The 25346-nt window shown below is 43.2% G+C and overlaps 1 protein-coding gene across 1 annotated transcript in view; it reads left to right on the forward strand.

Moving 5' to 3' along the window:
* Positions 1-25346, forward strand: part of RPA1 (replication protein A1) — a 165039-nt gene that overhangs the window by 117871 nt on the left and 21822 nt on the right. The window contains exons 15-16 of the mRNA XM_082246769.1: positions 6346-6453; positions 8202-8288. Coding sequence (XP_082102895.1) covers positions 6346-6453; positions 8202-8288 — 195 coding nt within the window. The remainder of the gene's footprint in view (positions 1-6345; positions 6454-8201; positions 8289-25346) is intronic.

Below are 25346 nucleotides of genomic sequence, written 5' to 3' on the forward strand. Positions count from 1 at the left end.
CACTGCTTGTTACAAAACTGGGATCCTAGAGCAGGAAGTGGAAGTATACCACCTGGGACTGCCCCATAGGCGTAGTTAGGCTCTGTAAACTTTTGTTAATCCTTTTCTGCCTAGTGTCCAATTCCTAAGAAGTGCAGCATAACCCATCTGTCTAATGAAGATATGAAGCTGTGTCCGTTAGGAGAAAAGGATTTTACGGTATGACAAAAGTCCATTTGTTTCTGAAATATAAGGCTTGGGCCTTCTCGTGTTGATAGCTGGCCTTTTATGACCAGTTTCGACTGTCTAAGTTTCCCCTGGGATACCTGTTATTCTGGCACTGGTCCCAGTGATTTATTTCTGTTTACCACATCTTATTATTGGTCTAGTTTCCTACCTTTCAGGTTAAATGTAATCACCTGTTTTGATTGATTCTTTGTTCTCTCAGCCCCCTTATTCTTCAGGTAGTCCCTTCCTTTGGTGAGATTTCTGTCCTGATCTTAACCACTTAAGCCCCAGAAGATTTTACCCCATTCCTGACCAGGGCCTATTTTGCGATTCGGCACTGCGCGACTTTAACGGACAATTGCGCGGTCGTGCGACGCTGTACCTAAACGTATTTGACGTCCTTTTCCCACAAACAGAGCTTTCTTTTGGTGGTATTTGATCACCTGTGCGATTTTTTGATCATGTGCTATAAACAAAAAAAGCGTAAATTTCGCAAAAATAACAATATTTTTCACATTTTTTTTTATATGAAATTCCCCCAAAAAATGTAAATCTAAATTTTTTAACCTTTTTGGCCAATTTGTTTTATGCTACCTATGTTTGGTAAAAAAAAATCGCAAAAAGCATATTTTGATTGGTTTGCGCAAAAGTTATTGCGTTTACGAAGGGAAAGATTTTTGTCTTTTTTTTTTTTTTTCCTATTGCGGCGGACAGATCGGACCCTTGACTGACATTTTTGACACTTTTGGGGTTACCAGTGACATTACTACAGTAATCGGTGCTATACATATGCACTGTTATTGTAAAAATGACACTGGCAGGGAAAGGGTTAACTTTGAGAGGGAGGGGTTAAATGTGTCCCTAGGGGCGTGATTCTTACTGTGATTGGATGTGGCTACTAGTGTAAGAACAGAGATCAACGGTCCTACATAGTAGAACCGTGTGATCTCCATTCTTACACAGGGAGAATGACAGGCGGCTGTGTTTACATTAGCCGCCTGCCTTTCTCCCGCTCTAACGGACGATCGTGAGTGCCCGAGGGGGGGGTGGGTCCGTGAGTGAGCGGGATCACGCCTCCAGCAGCGCGCGCTCGCTCCCCAGAGCCTCACAGGCTAGCGACGTAGACCTACGTCGCTTTGCCTGTGAGGGGCTGACTGCCGACGTAAATAGTCGTTTGGCAGTCGGCAAGTGGTTTAAGAGGAGTTCCGGCCACATACACATTTTTTAGCTAAAAATACCCCTCTAATCATAAGCTAACCCCAATTACACTAACCCCACATTACAGTAGTGTACAGTAAGTGAATATAGATAAAATCTTAGCTTTTAAAATTGATTGAAGAGCGTGGCCATCTCCGGTGTGGGCATCTGAAGCGGATGTGTCCCCCGCTGTGTCCTCCTTCCTTCCTCACGCATGCACTGTAGATTGCGATTGGCAATCAGAGTAGCGGCCGGCCATTTCCATTGCATCCTGGGATTGAGGACGCTCTTCTCCCAGGTCGCAATGCAAAGGAGGATGTGACCTCGGGGCCGTGGCCGCATAAGGAGTAAGAGGAAGGAAGGTAAGTTAATTTTCATTAAAAAAAGGTAAGTGAAACAAAAACAAAAAAAAATTACTATCCAATTCTTTTTCAGGTTTTTTTTACTTTACCTGATGCTGCAAGGTTGTTTTTTTTTTTTTTTTGGGTGGAACTCTGCTTTAAAGTGATTCTAAAGGTTGTAATTTAAAAAAGCCCTGCAGCCACGATCTTCTTGTTTTTGGGTTCCCTCTTGCTGGGTGCCCCCAGTAGCAAGCCTGTGGCAAAAAAATGAAGTCTTCAAAAGACTCATCTAGCCTCTTAAATACTTTGGGGTGTTTTCTTTCCAAAATGTGATTGGTAGTCAGGAAATTGGATGTGTAATTTATACCCCTGGAACACCTGAAGATGCTCCTTGAATTTTGGGTCCCTCTGTGGCTACCCAGGAGGAGTAGCAGAATGTGTTTTGGGTAGTAATTCGAAGTATGCCTATGATGTGTTAGAAATAGCTTTTTTGTCAAGTTTGTGTGAACAAAAATAATTTTCTTTCCTCCATTTTCCAATAACTTGGCAAAAAACGACTTTTCCAAAAGACTCAGTATGCCTTTAAGAAAATTTGCTTTCTAAAATGTGGTCATGTTTGTGGGTGTTTTTTTTTTTTTTTTGTTTTAGATTATAAAGTGTATCTCTACCTTCACACCAAAAAATAAGACCCTCCTCACTGCTGCCATTCCCTGTGCACTTATCTGTCCTGCATAAAAGCATCTGCTGCCACTGCACCACCCACAGTTACCGGTGTGAATCTCCGTACTCTTGAAACATCTGTACACAAAGATGCGTTGTAGAACCATCATTTGCAAGGGGTCCTGGCCATTGGTTAGTGTGGTCATGTAACAGTGATGAGATGACCAATGAGTCTCTTTTGTCTTAGAAGAAAAAACATACTCTCATTGGTCAATGCTGTCCCATGACCACACTAACCAATGGGCAATGCAAAGTTTGCTTCTATACAGCTTCCAGGGCTGTGTACAGATTTTTCAAGTGTACGACGATGCGGTGGGATGATGTTACACAAGACAGATAAGTGCACAGAGGATGGTAGCCCAGGCGCCAGAATGCAATTTTTTAATCGCCATGGCAACCTAGTATCTAGAATGTGTCGAGCCCTGGCCTAATTTATGCGTAATTTATGCTCCTTGAGAGACCAAAGGTGCTCATTGTATTTTGAGCTCCTCTATGCACCTAGGCTGTGAAAGTCTTCCATGTGGTATTCCCATACCTGGAGATGTAGCAGTAGCCATGTTACTGCTTAACAGAAGCACGGGATCTGTGCCTTCCCTTCTCACAAAATGACAATCTGCCTTGTTTACATAGGCAGATTGTCGTTCTGCCTGTGCCCTGTGTGATCAGCGGTTGCCTGCGGACATCAAGTCCGCAGTACCTGCTGCTGGGCTACCGCTGTCTAGAGGGACAGCGGAAGAGGGTTGCCGGCGGCGTGCATGCCCCAGACCCAGAAGTGTGTGATCGTGTACTAGGTACATGATCTGGTGCAGAGTGGCCGCCCTGCCACAGTATATGTACGTGGGTGGTTTGCAAGTGGCTAAAGTGGTAGTAAATGCTGACAAATAAAGTCAGTCTCCCTGCAAGATAATGTTCTAATGTTCTAGTATGCATTGCATACTAGTACAATATGAGACACTTACCCTAAAACAAAGCCCTCTAATGGTGCCTTGTCACTGCTGACAGAGCTTCAATCTTCGCCCAGTCTTCCCTCCGGGTTTGCGGGCTCCGGCTGCTTGAATGGCCGAGCTGTGGTGACGTCACTCCCGCGCATGCGTGTGGGAGGCACGGCCGTGGCACAGAACTCTGAAGGGACAGTATGAATATGCCGTCTCTTCAGAGCACATGTGCTGTTGACATCACAAGCTGCTGTCCACTGAAATATCTCCTAAACTGTGCACATTTAGGAGATATTAATTTTACCTACAGGTAAGCTTACTTGTAGGTAAAAGTTGCAGAAACAAGTTTACTACCGCTTTAAACAACCACAAAAAGAAAGCTCTGTCTTAAAAAAAAAAAAAAAAAAAAGGGTAATTGTAACAAGTGACAGGGCTGAAAACCGGCCTGGGCAGGAAGTGGGGTTAAAGTATCTGGTCTTGTGGTGGGTAAGTTCCCCAGTACAGCACTTTTCATCTGTTGGCTCCTTTTGCACCTCTGCATTGAGCTGTCATTTGAAATGAAAATGATGTTGCTCATAAGTCTGAAGGATTCCTTATTTTTACTGGTGGTGTGTTTGCAAAGGGGTCAGCTGCATCTGGAGACAAATTTGACCTGTTTCTGAAAGCTATTTTGTTTGAGATTTCCATTACTCTTTAAAAACATTTTGTAGAAGCTTAACCAAACATATGTTTTGAGCATTGAGTGCAATACCTAAATTATAGGTAAAGGGCCTCCATAGCATTCCTAATAAAAGTAACACGCTTGTGTAGTCTCCTTAACTGCTCTGGGACTTGCAGTTTAACTAAAGTTCCATTCTTATGCCAGTGCAAAGTAACTGCTGAACGATCTTGTTTAAATACGGCTCACTCGCTCTGTCATTGATCCAAAATCCGAGATATAAAGCTCAAATCTCCTGCCAAGTTTTTCCTCTGAGAAGTCTTTGTACTTGTATAAAGACCACAAAACTGAATTTGCTCTGTATTAGTACAGATGTCCGTGCTGTGTCTTTGTGAAGCTCAATTATCAAACAGCTTGTTCTATGCACAAACACTATAATTTCTAACCGCTTCATTTTTTTTTTTTTTTTTCTCTTGCTAAATTATGCTGTTTTTGCTGATACCATTGGCTTTCCAAGAGGTTACTTATCGGTTCTTGTTTATAGGTTGGCATGACTCTTTTTTAAGACAGAGATTAGCCAAGCATTATGAAGATAAATGAACAGTAAATGTTTTGTAGAGATGAAATTGCACTTGGGGCCTGGGGCCTTTGTTTAGTCTTTTCTCGGGAGCCATGCCCTGCACCTACTGCATTAGTGGCGCCTGCTTCAAAAGCCAAGCCTATTTCTGCCTGCGTCTGTGAGATGAATTTATATGTCGGAAGTGCAATGATAATTCGAGCTCCTACAAAAGCCTGCCAGTTCTCCACATGTGGGCTCGCCACTTCCATACAAGTACTCGTTGGCCCTGACCCGGTAGGGAGATGGCACTTCTTTCTTCTCGCAGGCTCATTATATTCATCAGCCCTCAGCAGCTGTGACGACTTATAATCAAGCTGTTTAATGCCAGTCAAAATCCTGAACATCTCAAATGGCAAAAGGATGGTGTAGAACATCTAAAAAACTGTTGCTGAATTTTTTAAACCAGTTCCATTGATGTTTATTTGTTTTGACTCATGATCCTCCTTGCCCTGCTCTGGGCTTTTGTCAACCAAAAACTTAAGCGTCTTTTTTCTTGAACCTGCTTTGGGCTGTAAGGGCTGGCTTATGCCCTGTAATTGCAGCTCTCTCAATAGTCAGCGATGTCAGGATCTATATTTAAAAATCCATCTGACAGGTTGCTGTGATTGTCTGTCAGAGGGTAAACTCTGGGAACTTTTTGAATCAAGCAGTTTCCTTTTATCTACCTGATCAAGACTTTTACACTATAGGTTTTGTCATTTTAATTTTTCTCCAGAATACATTTGTTTGTAGCAATGGTGGATTTTGTTTTGGGTGACACTATAAAAATCCAGGATTACATTTTCTCTAGAGCTGTTGCTGGGGCTGTACAAGAAAGCCTGGATTGAGAAAAATGATGCGAGTTGCCCTTGCTGAACTTTCTTGAAACTGCTAGATGGCTTGCTCTCAGGTTAATCTACTGGCTTTAGAACTTTGTTACATTCGCCCAGAATAGTGCTTAGTACACACGATCAGAAAATGGGACGAAAAATACCACTTTCAGAGCGATCGTCCGATAATCTGATTGTTAGTACACAGCTTTCGAAAGCCGATCCTGACAGTTCATCCAAAAATTACCTGAAGGGACAAACATGAAAACTTTTTCTCGTACGATACCAGAACGAATGATTTTTGTTTTATCAGCACAATATTCGTCCCAAACAAATCAGAAAACAAGGACAACGCATGCTCAAACGACAGAATGACATTCATTACATCCCTTCTGAAGTTGTATTCTGTTGTACGAGAATTTTCATAAATTTAGTACCTCTTCATTTTCGATATGAGACTAGAATGCAAAATAAAAAATGACGTTCATTCGTCCTATGTACTAATCATGTGTACGAGGTTTTAGTGTGCAGATCTAGAAATCTGGTATCTTCATAAATTCCTTTTCTGCATACTTGTTGCATATTAGCAACTCATAGGTGTATTTATAAAGCTTTAAATCTGACATTCACGTGCGTTTTTAAATGGGTGATCGATTCACAACCTGTGAATGTTTGTTTGGTGAAAGCTATTCACTGCTTTATAAATATGCCCCATTTTTTTGTAGCCAGGTAGCATTTTCAAATGACTGCAATAGATGTATATGCATTTCTCCATTTCGTTCCAAACCAAGCAGGTTTAAGCAAAAAAGCGGTTTTATTATAACCAGAAATGTTCTAATGACTTCATTCTCTGTTGCAGGCAAACGTTGCAGACTTTGGGGAGAATCAGTGGATTACATGCTTCCAGGAAGCAGCTGAATCAATTCTTGGCCAGAATGCCATGTACTTGGGGGAACTCAAGGACAAGGTATGGGTTTTTCTTAGGTTTTATGAAGAATGCCTTGTATTACAACACAGTCCACTCTATAGACCTTGTTTCCCAAAAGATCCCCAACAATGAGTAAAAGGAGAATGGCCTGTGTTGACAGGCTTTGGGTTTGTAGTAATCGCATCAGTTTGGGATACTTTGAAGAATGTTCTTTACAGGTGCGTTTGACCTGCTTAGAGGGTTTTGCATTCACATAATTTTGTATGGGAGTGTAAAAACCTGTTTGAACCGAACATACCTGCACTTTTATTAGCTATGCTTAAGATGCAGGTCCCTGCTCGCCCAGGAAGCCCCCAAGGCTTTACATGAGTGTCCTGGCTGGTATAAGAATGCACAATATATTTCAAGATTGCAACAAATTGATTGCTGTTAACATTAACAATACAGACCATTTCATGTGTAGCTTTGCCTAAAAGCGTGTCTGTTTTTATAATTCCTAGCAGGGTACTGATAAATTCATAAGTCACTTTTGAACAGAGCACTGTTAAGCTTTAAATCCAATTAGTTGGGAGTTCATTAGGTATGTGCACCACTAGTGATGTTCTGATGACTAGTTTGAGATCCAGCAACTTTTACTAGAGAATATATAGGCAATAGCTATATACCTTTTAAAGGAGATGTATGGGGTATATAAAAGCATGCATACATACTCCCCTCCATGCTGCTGCATTGGTCTGATCTTGCAGCTATCCTCCACTCCAAGCCTGAGAACTGAGCGATCGCATGACTGCTGATCGCTCAGCTCTCCGTCTTCTCAGAGCAGCTCTGCCCCCTCAGCTGTTATGGGAGCTTCATCTTTTTGCCACATCCTGAGAAGCAGAGCCAACTGTCAGGCATCTGGATGGATTTCGACAACATAGAATCCTTCCAAAACTTGGTGCAGCAGCTCTGTGGTGTTAAATACATAAACAAAACTCTAAACTAGCATTTTACAGTACATTTATGATAACGGGGCAGTTCACAGAAAAAAAAAAATAACTTACCAGCAAAAACTATTCTACAAGGTTTCAACAGTTTGTATTGAAACTAAGGTTTTTGTTGCACATATTAATTTGCAAATAAATATTCCCAGTAAACTTTCATTGTTGAAGGGAATTTTTACATAAGCTGAAGTTCAGGAAGCCTCTGTAATGACAGAGTCAATCCCTCTGGCATCGCTTATTCATGACATATTATGTTCATTCTTGTTAGCAATTGTCAGTTTATAGATGTTAAAAGAATACTTATTATTTGCATTGTGTGTGTGTTGCCCACAGTCTTTCACTGGTTTTGAATGCCAGCATTTAAATGGTGTAAATGGTTTGCAGCTCTCTCCTGTTCTAGCAGACTGATGTTGAGAAGCTTTTACACATATTTTGACCTAGCAGACTGATGTTGAGAAGCTTTTACACATATTTTGACCTAGCAGACTGATGTTGAGAAGCTTTTACACATATTTTGACCATCTCACATTTTTGTCTCTATCTTTACGAATGTTATGATTCTCTTGTCGCTCTAGAGTAGAGGAAAAGTACTTTTTATTTAAATGTAGTCTGTGGGTGTCCACTCTTAGAGCGAACACATTCTTTGAATAAATTCTCTTAGGGAAAAGACCAAAGGACTTTCCTGATGACTGCTGAGCTATTTTGACAAATTTAAAGGTGGAAGTTATTGGATGGGGGGAGTCAGTCTCTCCTGACAGATGCTTGGTGTTGCTCCCTCTGAACATTTCTGTGTTGTCTGTGCAGAATGAACAAGCTTTCGAGGAGGTGTTTCAGAATGCCAATTTCCGCTCATACACCTTTAGAATTCGGGTGAAGTTGGAAACGTACAATGTAAGTATGAACTTCAGAGTAAACATTCCGAAGTCTCTGCAATTTAGGAGAAGCATATGATGTAAATTGCATGAACCAGAGGTTACCTTTATCTTGAGTGAAAACCACACATCATAATGATTGCTAGAATGCAGAGCTATATCCACATTTTAACTTTTCTTGGAGAAAGTGGAACATGGTCATGTCCTTTTGCAATCTTTTGACCCTTTTAGGCCCTTGTTTTGGAACATTGTGTCCATCTTAAAGTGGGTTTAAAACCTAAATATTTTTTACCTTAATGCATTCCTTGCATCAAGGCAAGTGTTTAGGTGTCAGTATCCCCCAACGCCCCATATTTTACATACTGTGCATGTCTGCAGCTCTTCTCTCCCCTCACTTCCTGGGCCACTTGCTCTGTTGAGGCAGCGGGTGCTTTTTGCTCCTCCTGCTGTTAGTCAAACCCAGCGACGGGTCTATAGATGCAGACAGCAAGGCTTGGGAGCAAGCCTGCACGAGTGCCCCCATAGAATACTTCTTTCTATGGGAGCACTTGCTGGAGAGGAGGAGCCAGGAGCGCTGACCGGGCACCCGAGCAGCGGAGTATCGGGGCTGCTCTATGCAATTTAATTGCACAGAGCACTTAAGTATAAACCTTTTTATTTAATATTTAATAAAGCATTTATGATCACATTATTTAATAAAGCATTTATGATCACATTAGGAAATCTTAAAGTTGTATTGCTTAAAAAAAGAAAAAAAAAAAAAAAGCGCCCCTGTTCCCTATTAGCAGATTAAACAGCACAGTGCTTGTGCTGTCTAATCTGCCCCTTTCCAAGCTGTAAAAAAAAAAAAAAAAACAGGCTGATCCTGCCTGTTTCTTTGTGCTGAACACAATAATCATGGCTGATGGTCCCTGATTACTATGGTCAGTTTACGTGCCTCTGCCATCCGCAGCGCTCCTGTCTCCCTTCTCTGCCTGTCAGCTCCTGTGTCTTTTCCCCCCTCAACACCGCCAGCGCCTCTGTTATACTAATCTCTCCTCCACTGTGTAATGGTTTTTGTAAAACGAAGCCTGCAAATACCTTTTATCTTTTCTGGCTGGTCACATCGTTCATGTGACCCTCCTGGCTGACGTCACATGGGGAACTCGGCCCCTCCCTCTGCAGCCTGTATATCGGCGGGAATAGAAGAACTGAAGCTCACGTGACCGGTCATAAAAGAGCGAAGATAAGGTATTTACAGGCATCTTTTTAAAAAAGCAATTACACAGTGTTGGGTAGATTAAAAGAACAGAGGGGCTGGCTGTAACTTGTTCTTTACCTTTCCAACCTCTTTCGTTCTAGCCTCCAAGCTGCCTTCTAACTTTGACCCATGCATTCTGTGCCTATACACATTACAAATGTGAATGTATATATGTAAAAAGACACAGGGGGGTGCAAACAGCTAATGCATTACCACCACCAAATGTTAAATACAGGAGCCAAAAACACTCACAAACATGAGAAGGTACAAGCACTGAAGAAGGGAGCATGGCACCCGAAATGTGGCAGATTTCCAACTGCAGCAATTATGGCATTGCCTAAAGCTGGGGGAGTTTATTTTTTAAATGCTTGAGTTTCTCCGCTTTAGGAGAGCAGCATTGGGGTTTGAGCACTAGGTGTACACCATCAGATGTAGGCCTGAAGTGTTATCACATTCTTGTGAAATAAATATGTGTGTGTGTGTGTGTGTGAAAAAATTTAGTTTTATTTATTTTTTTTAAAAAACTTTCAATTTTCAGAGGAAATTACCTTTTTAAAGTCCATGACATTACTTTGAAAGCAAAAAAAGCAAGAATGCCTGGACTTTAGGAGGAGAGGTCACTTGCTCTCACTGTTATGCTTGAACAAAATACAGTCTTTCCATCATGCAATGGTAATTGTAGCTGGTGCTGTGTATGAAATTTTGGTGTGTTTGTAGCCAATTTTGAAGTTAGCCTGTCAGTCTTTTGGCTACTTCCACATCCCTCATGCACACTGCCCTTTACATGACCTGCCAATCATTTCATTCAAGTTGGAAAAGGCGTGACAGCCCAGGAATCCCCCACCCTCCCCATCCATTGTCAATCATTGTGGGTTGGACAGACCAGGATTCTCCTGGCCTGTTATTCAAGTTAGGCAGTGTGAGTGGGTGGAACAGACATAGGAGTCTGAGACACCCAGGTCCGTCTGATATAATGCTGCAGCTGTTAGAAATAATCTGCAATGAAGAAGTTGCACAACTGGTGCCCCGGGAAATCGGGAGGCACAGCAGCCACCACACTTACAGGAAGTTATGGAAAGCGAGTCCTAGAAATGCTGCATTTAATATCCAATTGTTCATTGGCTTCTGCTTTGCTTGCAAATATACCATAATGGGAGTGTAGGCATGGAGTTTTTTCTTAAAACTAGTATTTTATTTGTCATAAAATGTATTTAGAAAAATGCAAGTACAACACATGAATCATTCCATACCTGCTGTGTAATCACATATACCAAAGATACTTTTTTTTTTTTTTTTTTTTCCTGTCGAGTGGAACATATAGGAATACATGTACATCTCATAACCCTTTCTGCCACTGCTTTGGATATGACAGAATAAAACAAAAATCCCTACTTAAATATTTATTTAACAAAGGCTGTTTAAAAAATCTATAATTCATAATGGATTTATTTGATTTGGCAACATCCATTCTTCTTTGGGGCCTGCTCATTAGAATGAGTAATGTTGTGCATGACTTTAAACGTGTAATGTCCTTGTATCTCAAAATGGTTAAACGCCCCATACAAATTAATTCCAAGAAGGGCCACCTAACAGCATAGCGTTCCAGCTTCATGTTCCTGGTACATGTGTGGGTTGAGCCTAATGTTCCAACTTGCTGCAAGTTACAAATATGTGTGTCAGATTTACCTAGTTGTTTTTATCTTGACGTCCAAGATTTATTTTAATTACGTTCATGTGAAGTACCACCTACTCCAATAATTTTAGAAAGAAAGCTGTTTAGGTGGGATTATATGAACTACCACAGTTGGCTTGTCTACATAGCAGTGACTAGTATTTTGGCTCTGTGCTCCAGATCTTGAAATTAATTGGTGCTTGTCTGAGTTTCTGTTGCATTTGAATTACAAAGCTGAGGCTGAATATAAAAATTTTTCCGATTTGTTTGTACTCAGAAGCTTCTTGGGTATTAGTGGTTTAACCTTTTCGCTGCCAGAGCTGTTTGCAATTTTTTGCACACAATTAAAAAATCATTTTTGCCCTGAAGATGATGATAAACCCCCAAACATATATTTTCTGAAAGCAGACATCCTAGAGAATAAAATAGTAGTTCTAATTTTTTATGTCACACGATATTACCGCAAAAAACACTTAAGTGTAACTAAAGAGTTCTGGTGCTAGAATTATTGCTCTCAATCAACGTTTTAATGCATAGGCACCCCTGATGCATGTGTTAACGTTCTTACGTGCATATATGTGGAGGTGGGGAGAATTTTGTGTTTTAGGTGTAACTTAATTTTTTTGCAAACTATAAAAATCCTCTTCTCTTTCGTTCATTGACGGATACAGCTCCTTGTCTTGACCACTAGGTTATACTGCCTCCTACAGGAGTAGGACACTAGGCAGGAAAAAGCTTGACTACGCCTATGGGGCAGTCCCAGGGGTATACTCCCACTCTCAGCTATAGACACTGTTTTTTTTCTGCCCAGTCAGGAGTAAGGACCCAGTTCCTTGCTGGGATGTCTGGTCCTGGCAATTTTTTTCCTTTTTAAATGGAATTTTTTTCCTATCTTTGTTTTTGTTTCTGTGAGAATCTACTGTCAACTGCCGGACTGGGTGACGGACTGGATAATTTAGATCCAGAGGGTCCCCCCAGTCTGGCCAGCAAACGCGCGCTGACCTCCGCTCCACGCTAGGTGGGCCGCAACATAGCCCCACTGGTCAGAGGCTGGCCTATGCGAGTTAAGCGTCTCACGAGGGCGCATACGACGTGGCTTCAGCCTGAGTTGCAGTGTTCCTCCTGACCGACAGCCCACCTATTCTGATGGAGCAGTGGTCTGTCAGGAGCGGTGCCCGCCCTGTTCCTGGTATAGTAAGTAGCTGTCCCCCCCCCCCCCCCTCTCTAACCTTGGAGTTTTTTTTGGGGTGGACGTGGGCCCCATCCCTGGGACAGTCGGACCCCCGGGTTCCCCTCCTTCCCATGCAGTGCCCCCCCCCCCCAATCTGCCCACACCCTCCCTTCCATGGGGTGGCCATACCTTTTAGGTCTATCTGAGGTGTCGAGCTGTTGATGGGGGTTGTACCTGGTGAGGGCTCCCCTTTCTACTGAAAATTGTGTTCCATGCTCCTGGGGTCCCCCCTGGGAGCCGCGTGCCACCACCATTTTCTTGTGGTCTTTTGTGCTGCAGATCAGTTGCCATTTTCTGGTGGTTTTCTCATTGAAAATAGCGGTGGCCATGTTTTTGAAGCTATGTGTGGTGATTTTGGTGATGGGAGCCCCTCCCTATCCCTTAGTGCTGAATCCTGGATCTTTCTTTTCTGATCGCTGCATGGTGTGTAGTTTGCCTGGTGCTGTATGTGCCTGATCTGTGGTGTTGAGTCTTTGTGGGGTTTTCTCTCCCTCTCTCTGCTATAGCAGTGGTAGTGTTCTGTGCTAGACCCTGTGGTGCCGCCAGCATGGTGGGGGTGTCCCTAGCAGTGATGTACTTTTTTTTTTTTTTGTGGGTCCCCCTCTTCTCTAATGGAGTCCCTGGAGAACATTTCCCCACATGATTCCCTACTCGGAGGCTGTCCAACAATCCCTGACTGCACTGACAGCGGTCCTGGAGTCCTTAGTGTTGAGGTGGATTTGGTCCTGGGAAAGCGGGCTAGCAAAAAGCATCCCCTGCTTTCGCCTGCTTCATTTGTCCCAGAAGTTACGCTTCTGGGTCTCCGTCCACGCACCCTGCGTGCTCAGATAGTGAGGATGATTCCTTTGCTCCTCTAGCCATGCATGAAAAGGCGCCGGTGGATGTGCTGATTGTGCCAGTGCGTGAAACTTTAAAAATGGCGATGCGGCAGAGTGCTGCATCGGGGGCACCGGTACCTTTTGGCACCCACAGGCCCTCCATGGTGTTCCCCTTTCCCGCTTACTTTGATAATATTGTCACTAAACAGTGGGGTTGCCCAAAACACACTTTTGGGGTCTCTAAACATTTTGCGATGCGGTATCCTTATGAGGATTCCCTGCTTTAAAAGTGGACGATTCCACCTGTAGAAGACTTGCCGGTTTCCAGGTTAAATAAAGCCACCTTCCTTTTGGTTGAGGAGTCCCTGGCCTTTAAAGATTCAGATAGATAAGAAGGCACCTCTAAGTGCAGCTTGTAATACCTTTATGTGAACACGGAGAATAAAAAACTTACAAGATGGGTGAATGTAACGTCATCACTCGGGGTCCATTCCTGACCCTGTGGCTCTATCTCCCAAGGCTGTCCAGCAGCAAGGAGAGATGGTGGACTTTAAAGAGGCTCTGGCCCACCATATGTTCACTGTGGCTGGTTCGGCACTTAGGCCGGTATTTATTATTGACCTGGTGTCGCAAACTCCAGGTGGGTACGTTTTTACACCGGGACCTGGAGAGGGAGAAGCTTCCCCCTGCCTTTGCGGAGCTGGTGGATCAATTAGTCCAGGGGCTACAGTTTTGTCTGTGATGCCTCTTTGCAGGCGGCTCTAGATTTTCATGCTGTCTAACTCTGCAGTGGTCCTATGGCGTATTATCTGCCTGAATGAAATGCTGGTCTGCGGATCAAACTTCTAAGCAGGCCTTATCTGATCTCCCATTCGTGGGAGATCGCCTTTTTGGAGCATCCTTGGTGGATGACATCATTAAGGGCCTCACAGGGGGGAGAGAGTACTCTACTCTTTTTCCGCAGGCTTCCAAGGGCAAGGAGCCCTGTTGTAGATGGGAGACCATTCTTCTCGGCTCATAAGAGGCCATTTCTTTCCTCAAGACGTTTTTCTGGGGTTTTACTCAAACCTGTTTACAGTTACCAGGAAGGAAGGCAAGGTACATCCAAATCTGGACCTCAAGGCGCTAAACTGCTTTGTGCGGGTACAGAAGTTCCAAATGGAGTCCATTCGCACAGTAGTGGTGCCCCTACATCGGGGATTTTCTCACTTCTATTGACATCAAGGACTCCTACCTTCACATTCCAATATGTGCCAGTCACCAGCGCTTCTTCTGCTTTGCTGTGGGCGAGGAGCATTATCAGTTTGTGGTGTTACCCTTTGGTCTCGCCTTTGCTTCTCGGGTCTTCACATAAGTGTTGGCCCCAGTACTAGCATTGTTGAGTCAGTGGGGGATCGCGGTACTGGGGTACCTGGACGATCTTCTTCTGCGAGCAGTGTCTCTGACTGCTCTGATGGACAACTTGGAAATTACGAGATTTTTCCTGCGAACGCTGAGGGAGTTCGGTTGGATTCTGAACATCCAGAAGTCTGCGCTGGTTCCCTCCACAAGACTGGACTATCTGGCTGATGCCGAGTCCTGAGTCAGACCCAGAGTGTTTCTTCCTCTGAGAAAAACTCCAGAAATTGCAGGAGGCTATCAAGCTTCTGTTAGCCAGCAGATGGTCATCCCTCCAGGCTTGCATGCGGGTGCTGGGCCTGATGGTGTCTATCTTCGAGGCGGTTCCCTTTGCACAGTTCCACACGAGATCTCTGCAAAAAGAGATTCTTGTGAAATGGGACAAGAATCCAGTCTCTACACAATCTGTTGATCCTGTTGAGCCGGGGTACGAGAGGGTACCTGATCTGGTAGCTTTGTTCTCTGGCACTTCGACAGGGAAAATGCTTTCTCCCCCTGTACTAGACGATTGCCATCACAGATGCCAGCCTGTCTGGGTGGGGCGGCGTCCTCGGCACAGATTGTGCTCAGGGGGTCTGGACTCTGGAAGAGTTCAAACTGCCAATCAGTGTACTGGAACTCAGAGCGATCAGACTTTGTCTGGATCATTGGACAGTTGATCTTCGGGGTTGTCTGGTACGAATTCAGTCGGACAATGCCACTTCAGCCGGAGGTGTTTCATCAGTTGTGTCTCCAGTGGGGTACTCCCGAGGTGGACCTGTTAGCCTCTCGTCTCAACAGGAAGGTACAGAGGTTTGTGGGCACGGTTTTGGGTACCATAGAGGGCACGGTTTCGGCCTTAGCAGTTTTTTTTCAAAGTCCATTGGCCACACATTCCTTGGTGTGTACCTTTTTTATCCAGGGAGTTCGACACTTGGCTCTTCCAGTGCGGTCTCCATTGTCGCCGTGGGACCTCAATTTGGTGCTGTCAGTTCTTCAGAAACCTCTCTTCAAAAGTCTTCGGGAGGTTCCCCTTCTTATGTTGTCCCAGAAGGTGGCATTTTTGGTGGCTATTACTTCTTTGCGTGGGGTGTCGGAGATGGTGGCACTGTCTTGTTGTTCACCTTACTTGATGGTTCACAGAGATAAGGTGGTTTTTTTCCTCGTCCGTCATTCCTTCCAAAGGTCGTCTCTGATTTTTCCATTTGAATGAAGAAATTGTGTTCGCTACTGTTGGAGATGCCATTGGTGGTTTCCAAGCTCAGGTTATGGTCACTTTGGCACCCAGTAGGATAAAGGATATTCACTTCTGCATACGATTAGGCACGATTTCTATCAAGAGTTTGAGTAACGCTAGTCTCTCCTTGGAGACTTGGAAACCAGTGATCTTGAGAATCAGCTGGAAGATCTTTTTCCAGAACCCTCTATTTCATGGACAGTAGTACCAGATATGTAAACATTGTACCGAACCTACCACAACCTCTAAACCAAAGGGGGAGCAGGACAGGTAAAGTTTAGCCAGTCTAGATGGGACTAAGCACCATCTCATTTTATAACCTTGAGGCTCAATTCAGTCAAGGTGATGAAGTGATTAAGCATACCCTGAAGAGCAGGAAATAAACTCCGTGCCTGTCCTCCAGCTCCCAGACCTCTGAGAGGTCTTTTTCCCACTCCAACATGTATAAATGCTTAATGGAATCTGTTGCCAGTGACTTGTAGATCCGAGATGCCTCCCCCTCTGTTCCATGGCTTGGCCACACCATTGCTCACTGTGCAGATGTTCACTTTTAGCAACACCAGAGATCTGACCAGCCAATGATTAACTAGAGCAGGGGACTTCAAACTTTCAAAACCAAGGGCCAGTTTACTGCCCTTCAAACTTTAGGGGTGCCAAGCTGTGGCCAGTGGGAGAAATGGTGCCCCATTATTGGTGTCAGTGCCAGAATTATTTTACTATCATGGTGCCAGTGAAAGGAATACTGCCCAAAGGGCCGCGTAAAGACAAACAAAGGGCTACAGATCTGAGACCCCTGCACTAAAGCATCTAGTGATGAATAAAATGAAATGATTGCTTCTTTGCAACAAGCTCTATACTTGGGTCTTATGTTATTAGATGTGAAATGCTGAACATTGTGTTTTTTGTATGTCAGTAAGCTTAAAGGAATAGTCACATGAAATGTAAATCCCCCATCTGTTGCTGTCTGTTGAACTGCATATGATAAAGTTTAACCTCGGCTTCTTTGTAATAACACAGAATTTCCACTTTCTGCAGCTTTATTCCAGGCTGTACACATACCAGTGTGATTGCTTGATAGCATGTTTCGCTGAAGAGATTGCATTTTTCAGAAATTGGTTTCACTAAGTGATAGTTTTCATTGAAAAAGTCCTGGTGGAAAATCCAATTAATTTTGGACCAGTTGGATTTTTGTTTTTGAATTGATTGAATCTACAATCTGGTTACTATGGCCTGCTTTGTCTTACCAGTTGATGACATCTAGTATTGTGATGCACCTTTCATATATACTGGTGCCGTATAAGTACTGTTGACACCACAATTTTAAAGGAAGTCCGATGCATAGCAGGGTAGTAATGGCATATGATAAAAACAAAGCATAAGCAGAGGTTATCTTGAGTAAAAATCGCATGTCACAGAAATATGTTGTTCCTGAGAAACGGGAATGCCCATCATTTGCAAATTCAACATTTACAGGAAAAGTTTGTATTTCTATTCAACTGCCTAAATCTTAAAACGACATATGTTAACCACTTCCCACAAACTGATGCACCTGTACAGCTGCAGGCATTAATCCGATATCGTTTTATAGAGCCGGTAGTCGGCTTTCAGGAGATAACAGCTGATGCTGCTCAGCAGCCGCTCGGCCCTTATCCCAGCGAGCAGGAGGGGACGTCCCCCAACCCCCCATCCTCTCCTGCTACCTTCCGTGGCTCTGCCTGGGTCTCCCGTCCCACCAGGATACCCAAGCAACCAGCTCGTACGTACGTTGGCTGGTTGCAGTGCCGAACAAAACCTGATTGGGCTTTGATCGGGTTCCCAATGTAGTAACCCGCAAGCGACGTTACTTCCGGTTTACTCGGCTGCTAATGATGCCGATTTTGAAAAAACTGTCAGTATTCAAAAAATGCAGATTTTGGCATTTTCAATACTTTGAAGTGCAGTGAAGTCTTTAGATCCCTCCATAAAGAGATCAGATTTTTTTATTTTTTTTTAACAGGTTCTAAAAAAAAATGAAAGCGCCCCTGTCGCTGTGAACTCGCACACAAAAGAAAACGCATACGTTAGTCACGCCCGCAAATTAAACCAGTGTTACAGCTACACCTGTGAGGTATCGCCGCGATCGCCACAGCAAGATCAATAATTCTAAAAAAAGACCTGCTCTGTAACTCTAAGCTGGTAACTTTAAAAATATTTAAAGCATTGGCTATGGAGATTTTTAAGTACCGCAGTTTGTCGCCATTCCATGAGTGTACACAATTTTAAACCGTAACATGTTCGGTATCTATTTACTCAGCGTGATATCTTTCACAATATCCAAAACAATTGGGCTAACTTTACGGTTTAGTTTTTGCAGTAAAATGTATTTTTCCCCAAAAAATTGTGTTTGCAAGACTGCTGCGCAAATACCGTGTGACTAAAAATATTGCGACCCACATTTTATTCTCCAGAGTCTTTTCTAAAATATATATATATTTAAATATATAAATATATATAATGTTTGGGGGTTTTTAAGTAATTTTCTAGCAAAAAGTACTGATTTTTAACTTGTGAACAACATCTGTCAGAACTAAGCTTGGTCCTTTAAGTGGTTAATTTGCAGTTTTCACTGAAGGTAACCTCCTGTTTCTTTTTCATCATAATGGCGACAGGTTTACTTTGTCCACTTGGCAGTATAAATAGTGTAGTGAGGGCATAATTTTTGCTTTTGATGTAAATATGAGGAAATTACATGACAGATTGTAAACTGGAAAAATTCCCTTATCGTTAATGGTAGTGTTCATTTGCAGCCCAGATTAGACATCTGATTGCCAGTGGCAATACTGGACTTCATTTGATCATCGATTTTTGTTTTTGCCTTCTTTGTTTTTAATTAAGTGTAGAGCATTGATGGCATGCAATTGATATTCTAGCCTCCTAGCCTAGTCTCCCTGCCTTAAAAGGTGCCCTTTTAATATGGGTTATACAGTTCCTGCTGTTACTTTTTTATCTTGCAAAGCTGAGACCTTCTCTGCAATAGCACCTTCAATATACAAATGTATGTTCTTTGTTAATATATGCTTACAAACATTACAAGTCCGTCAAGATTGAGAGTTAAACCTAGTGATGCTTGTAGTGGGAAATGCCTCCAGGCTCTTTTTTTTTCTTTTATTCAGACATTACTGTAATTAAACAGGCAGCTCAACCTAATTTGCCATGTTGCCAATAATTGAGTGTTCTGGGGACACCATTTACTGTTCCTGCAGTTGTGTGAGCCAGATTGTGTGATTGCCTAGAGAGAGGCAAGTTGTACAGCAGAAAATCATGTGATAAGAGGTTGTAGACTCGTCCAGAATTATTTTCATTCATTTTGACCACCCACAGTACATTTACATCATTACTTTGACTTTAAATACAGTTGTTATGACAGCAGCTAGCTGTCATAACCCCGGTATTATTTTGTACTGTGGGCGATTCTGCGTCTGATAAAAGTAGTCCCAGGAGCAGATTCACCACTAAGCCCCCACCCCCGACACTTCCTGGTCTTCCCTGAGCTTACCGGACCTGTCTGTAAGCCCAGAGCGGATCCGGATGCCTGAACAGGAAGCTGAGTGAGGGCAAGATAGCCCCCACTCTGCTTTGTGCCCTTGGAGGACTGGAGCAAAGTCATACCTCACTTGCGCGCCTCTACCTTTTTTTAAAGGGTTTTTTTTTTTTTCCCCCTAAAGGCAAAATTACTTTTTATTTATTTTTTTTAATTTATTTATTTATTTATTTATTTTACTTTTAAAGGTAAATAAGAGATCTTGGCTCTTTAACCCCAGACTTTCAATATAGAGAACCTGTCATGCTTATTTCCATTACAAGGGATGTTTCTGCTTGCAAGCAGAAGCGAACACATACATTAATTGCGCCTGCATATGTAAACTGTGTTCAGACCACACACATGAGGTATCGCTGCGATTTGTTAGAGCGAGAGCAATAATTCTAGCACTGGACCTCCTCTAACTCTAAACTGGTAATCTGTTAACATTTTTAACGCATCACCTATGGGGGTTTTTAAGTACCGTAGCTTGTCATTCCATGACCGTGCGCAATTTTAACCGGTTGCCGACCGCCGCACGACTATATACTGCGGCGGTCAGCCCCGGCCAGGCAGAGTGACGTATCGGTACGTCACTCGCCTGTCACTGACTTGCGAGCCTATCGCGGGCGGGCGGGCGCGCGCCCGCCGCGGCTCGTTCACAGGCAAGTCAGTGCGTGTGACCGGCGGACTCGATGTCCGCCAGTCACACTGCGATCGCTCCTGTGAAGGGAGAAAGACAGAGCAGCTTGTGTAAACAAGCTGCCTGTCAGTTCTCCCTGTGTAAAAGTGAAGATCTGTCCGTTCTACTATGTAGAACGGTTGATCTTTGCTTTTACACCAATAGGAATGTCCCTACACAGTTAGAATCACGCCCCTAGGACACACTTAACCCCTCCCTGTCCAATAAAGTTAACCCCTTCCCTGCCAGTGTCATTTTTGCAGTAACAGTGCATATGTATAGCACTGATTACTGCAGTAATGTCACTGGTAACCCCAAAAGTGTCAAAAATGTCAGTCAAGGGTCCGATCTGTCCGCCGCAATGTCGCAGTACCGAAAAAAAAATCGCAGATCGCCGCCATTACGCGTTAAAAAAAAAAACCACCAAAAATGACAAAAATCTTTCCCTTTGTTAGTAAACGCGATAACTTTTGCGCAAACCAATCAAAATACGCTTTTTGCGATTTTTTTTTTTTTTTTTACCAAACATAGGTAGCATAAAACAAATTGGCCGAAAAATGTTAAAACATTTTGATTTTTACTTTTTTTTTGGGGGAATTTCATATAAAAAAATGTGAAAAATATTGTTATTTTTGCAAAATTTGCGCTCTTTTTTTGTTTATAGCGCGTGATCAAAAAATCGCACAGGTGATCAAATACCACCAAAAGAAAGCTCTGTTTGTGGGAAAAAAAGGAACGTCAAATTCGTTTAGGTACAGCGTCGCACGACCGCGCAATTGTCCGTTAAAGTCACGCAGTAAAAAATCGCAAAAAAACCCCTGGTCCTTTAGCAGCCGAATCCTCCGGGGCTTAAGTGGTTAAAGCACGACATGTTGGGTATCTATTCACTCAGCCTAACCTCATCTTTCACATTAACCACTTGCCGACTGCCGCACGACTATTTACGGCGGCAGTTAGCCCCTCACAGGCAAAGTGACGTAGGGGTACGTCACTAGCCTGTGAGGTTCTAGGGAGCGAGCGATGCCGGGGGCGAGCTCCCGCTCGTTCACGGACCCCCCTGCGCGTGTGAGCGGAGGACCCGATGTCCTCCGCTCACTCACGATCGTCCGTTACAGAGGGAGAAAGGCAGGCGGCTAATGTAAACAAAGCCGCCTGTCATTCTCCCTTGTGTAACAGCAGAGATCATATGGTCCTGCTATGTAGGACCGTAGATCTCTGCTGTTACATGAAAAGCCACATCCAATAACAGTAAGCACGCCCCTAGGGACACACTTAACACCTCCTTCTCTAATAAAGTTAACCCCTTCCCTGCCAGTGTCATTTGTACAGTAACAGTGCATATGTATAGCACTGATTACTGTAGTAATGTCACTGGTACCCCCAAAAGTGTCAAAAATGTCAGTCAAGTGTCCGATCTGTCGGCCGCAATGTCGCAGTCCCGCAAAAATATTACTCGTTAGAAAAAAAAAAAAATTTTCAAAAATCTTTCCCTTAGTTAGTAAACACAATAACTTTTGTGCAAACCAATCAAAATACGCTTATTGCGTTTTTTTTTTTTTTTACCAAACATATGAAGCAGAAAAAAAATTGGCTTAAAATCTTTAAAAAAATTTGATTTTTTACAATTTTATTTTTGGGAATTTCATATTAAATTTGAAAAATATTGTTGTTTTTGCAAAATTGTCGCTCTTTTTTTGTTTATAGCGCATGATCAAATACCACCAAAAGAAAGCTGTTTGTGGGGAAAAAAAGGACGTTGATTTCATTTGAGTACAGCGTCGCACGACCGCGCAATTGTCCGTTAAAGTCACGCAGTGCCGAATCGCAAAATAGGCCCTGGTCAGAAAGGGGGTAAAAATCTTCTGGGGCTTAAGTGGTTAACCACTTAACCCCCGGAAGATTTTACCCCCTTCCTGACCAGGGGGTATTTTGCGATTCGGCACTGCGTGAATTTAACAGACCATTGCACGGTCGTGCGACACTGTACCTAAACGAATTTGACGTCCTTTTTTTCCCACAAACAGAGCTTTCTTTTGGTGGTATTTGATCACCTGTGCGATATTTTGATCATGCGCTATAAACAAAAAAAGCGACAATTTTGCAAAAATAACAATATTTTTCACATTTTTTTATATGAAATTCCCCCCCAAAAAATGTAAAAATCAAAATTTTTTTAACATTTTCGGCCAATTTGTTTTATGCTACATATGTTTGGTAAAAAAAATCGCGAAAAGCGTATTTTGATTGGTTTGCGCAAAATGTTATCGCGTTTACTAACAAAGGGAAAGATTTCTGTAATTTTTGTTGTTTTTTTTTTTTTTTAACGCGTAATGGCGGCGATCTGCGTTTTTTTTTGCGGTACTGTGACATTGCGGCGGACAGAACGGACCCTTGACACTTTTGGGGTTACCAGTGACATTTCTACAGTAATCAGTGCTATACATATGCACTGTTACTGTAAAAATACACTGGTAGTGAAGGGGTTAACTTTATTTGAGAGGGAGGGGCTGTGTGTGTCCCTAGGGGCGTGATTCTAACTGTGATTGGCTGTGGCTTGAGGTGTAGGAACAATGATCAACGGTCCTACATAGTAGAACCGTGTGATCATCGTTTCTACACCGGGGAGAATGACAGGCGGCTTGTTTACACTAGCCGCCTGACTTTCTCCCCCGACGATCGGCGAGTGACCGGCGGACATCGGGTCCGCCGGTCACACGCGCGGGGGGGTCCGTGACCAAGCTGGAGCGCGCCTCCGGTGGCGCACGCTCGCTCCCCAGAGCCTCACAGGCTAGCGACGTAGACCTACGTCGCTCTGCCTGTGAGGGGCTGACTGCCGCAGTAAATATACTGTGAGCAGTCGGCAAGTGGTTAAACAAGAAAATTGGGCTAACTTTACGTTTTTTTTTAAGTGAATTTTTTCCAAAAGCAGTTGCGTTTGAAAGACCGCTGCGCAAATACCACGTGACCTAAAATATTGCCATGATCGCCATTTTATTCTCTAGGGTCTCTTGCTCCCCAGTTCTTTGGCTGATATTCTAAACATTCACAATATGTTTGGGAATTCTATGTAATTTTCTAGCAAAAAAAATACGAATTTAAACTTGTAAACAAAAAGTTTCAAAAAAGGTTTGCTCATCAGGGTTGCATACAAAGCCCATATTAGTAGTGAATTGAGTGAATGTTCTGGTTTTCTAGTTTTACTGTTGATAATAGATATACTGTACGTGTAATTTTTTTTTGCATAAACCATTTTATTGCAGTCCAACAAAGCACAGATCCTCTGTAGAGATGCACAGGTGTTGCAAGTGAAGAAATGAGAAGAAATATACTTATCAAACACACACCTGATGTGGCTGTTGTCTGTAGACTGGAATCTGATATGTATCTGATCTGCCCATGGCCTCTAAGCCATCAGCTGCTGAAACACCGATTCCGTCCCTAAATAATAAGATCTTGCGAGCGAATATGTATGTTATTTGATGCTAAAGCACAACTGCAAGTACTTTCACATTCCCATACAAATGTGTCCCATAATAAATTCAATTAAATCAGTCCTGATTCAGTCCTTGCCACCAGGGACTTGCAATCTTGCCATTACTCCCAAATTACTAAACCTATTTGTCTATTGATGTGGCGTACACCACTCTGAAACTTGAGGATCAACCTGTTGCTTCTATCACTCCTTTCCCAGTTTTTGATCCTTTAAAGACCTACTATACCTAGGATCCTGCATATACTTTATCTGGTCTCCCACAATACACAGAACATGGAAATGCAATTATTTTAGAAAATATAAACTGCTAAATATCTTCTCATCAGCACTATATAGCAGTCTTGTGACTTCTATCAGTGTCCGAGCACTGGTTAAAGCTTGTAGTAGGAGTTTCCATTATCCTTTGACTGTCCTATGAGGCTGCATAACCCCTGACCATCTGCTTGGACAGTACTAATTGGCTCTGTGCTGATCACATGCACCTCCCAAAAAAAAAAAAACACTCTAGCAATACACATCAAACAGCATGTGCAGAGTGCCTCCTAGGGCACTGTGCTATCAGCAGATGGATTTGGGACAATAAAAGAAGGGGAGGATGAGAGAAGCAGGATCAAACAGCCTTTTTATGCAATGCGGCAGATTAACCCCTTAAGTTTCTCAGTGAGTAAAACAAGCAAACTTTACTGCATATACAGACTGATTTTACTGTTGTGGGTTTAGTAACACTTGAAGACTACAGAGAACTTCCTGGTTCATCCATTGTTCCAAGGCTTGAGCTATGGAGATTGGGAAAACCCTGACAAGAACCTTGCTCCCCCTGAGCGCTCTTTAACCTTGTACTGGTTTTTAGGAGGACTTTGCTTAAAAAAATAAATAGTCTGCCCCACTGTAGATTTGGTAAAACACTCTCTCGATCAAAACTGAACCTTATTTTATCCTATTTACTTGTTTAAAACCTTTCTTCAGTTACTTCCTGGTTTCCAGGCCTAGGCAAATGGCATACATTACATCCCAGGAGTGTTCAGGATGGGAAGAGGGGTTTTCTCAGCTAAGCACATCCTTCTGCCTGCATGCCTAAGGTAAGGACAGATGGATTCCAGGAAGTAAATGCTACATGAACTAATTGCCCTTATTCGGGGTGGCCACAACAAAAGAAATACTGAGGGGTTGTCTTCCAAAATGTTTTCTCAGCAAAATAAAGTATGAAGACGTGAATGGGTGAGTTTGCTTTGGATATTAGAAATAAATTACATAGCGTTTTGGCCTTTGTGGTGCTCAGATGCAGTGTAGTTCCGCTTTAACCATGTGACCACCATACTGAGGTAGGATGCTCCTTTCTTGAAGGACCCAACTAATAAAGTGTTAACCACTTGCCGACCGCCGCACGACTATCTACGTGGGCGGTCAGCCCCTCACAGGCAAAGTGACGTAGGTCTACGTCGCTCGCCTGTGAGGGTTTAGGGAGCGAGCGCGCGCCGCCGGAGGCGCGCTCCCGCTCCCGCGTGGTCACGGACCCCCCCCCCCCCCCCGCGCGTGTGACTGGCGGACCCGATCGCCGCCGGCCACTCTGCGATCGGCGGGGGAGAGGGAGAAAGTCAGGCAGCTTGTGTAAACAAGCTGCCTGTCATTCTCCTCTCTGTATGAGAGATGATCACATGGATTTACTATGTAGATCCATTGATCACTCTGCATACAGTTGAAGCCCCAGCCAATCACAGTTAGAAGCACGCCCCTAGGGACACACACAGCCCCTCCCTCTCAAATAAAG

This window comes from Pelophylax lessonae (genome assembly GCF_965119305.1).
Source record: "Pelophylax lessonae genome assembly, chromosome: 2".
Lineage (NCBI taxonomy): Eukaryota > Metazoa > Chordata > Amphibia > Anura > Ranidae > Pelophylax > Pelophylax lessonae.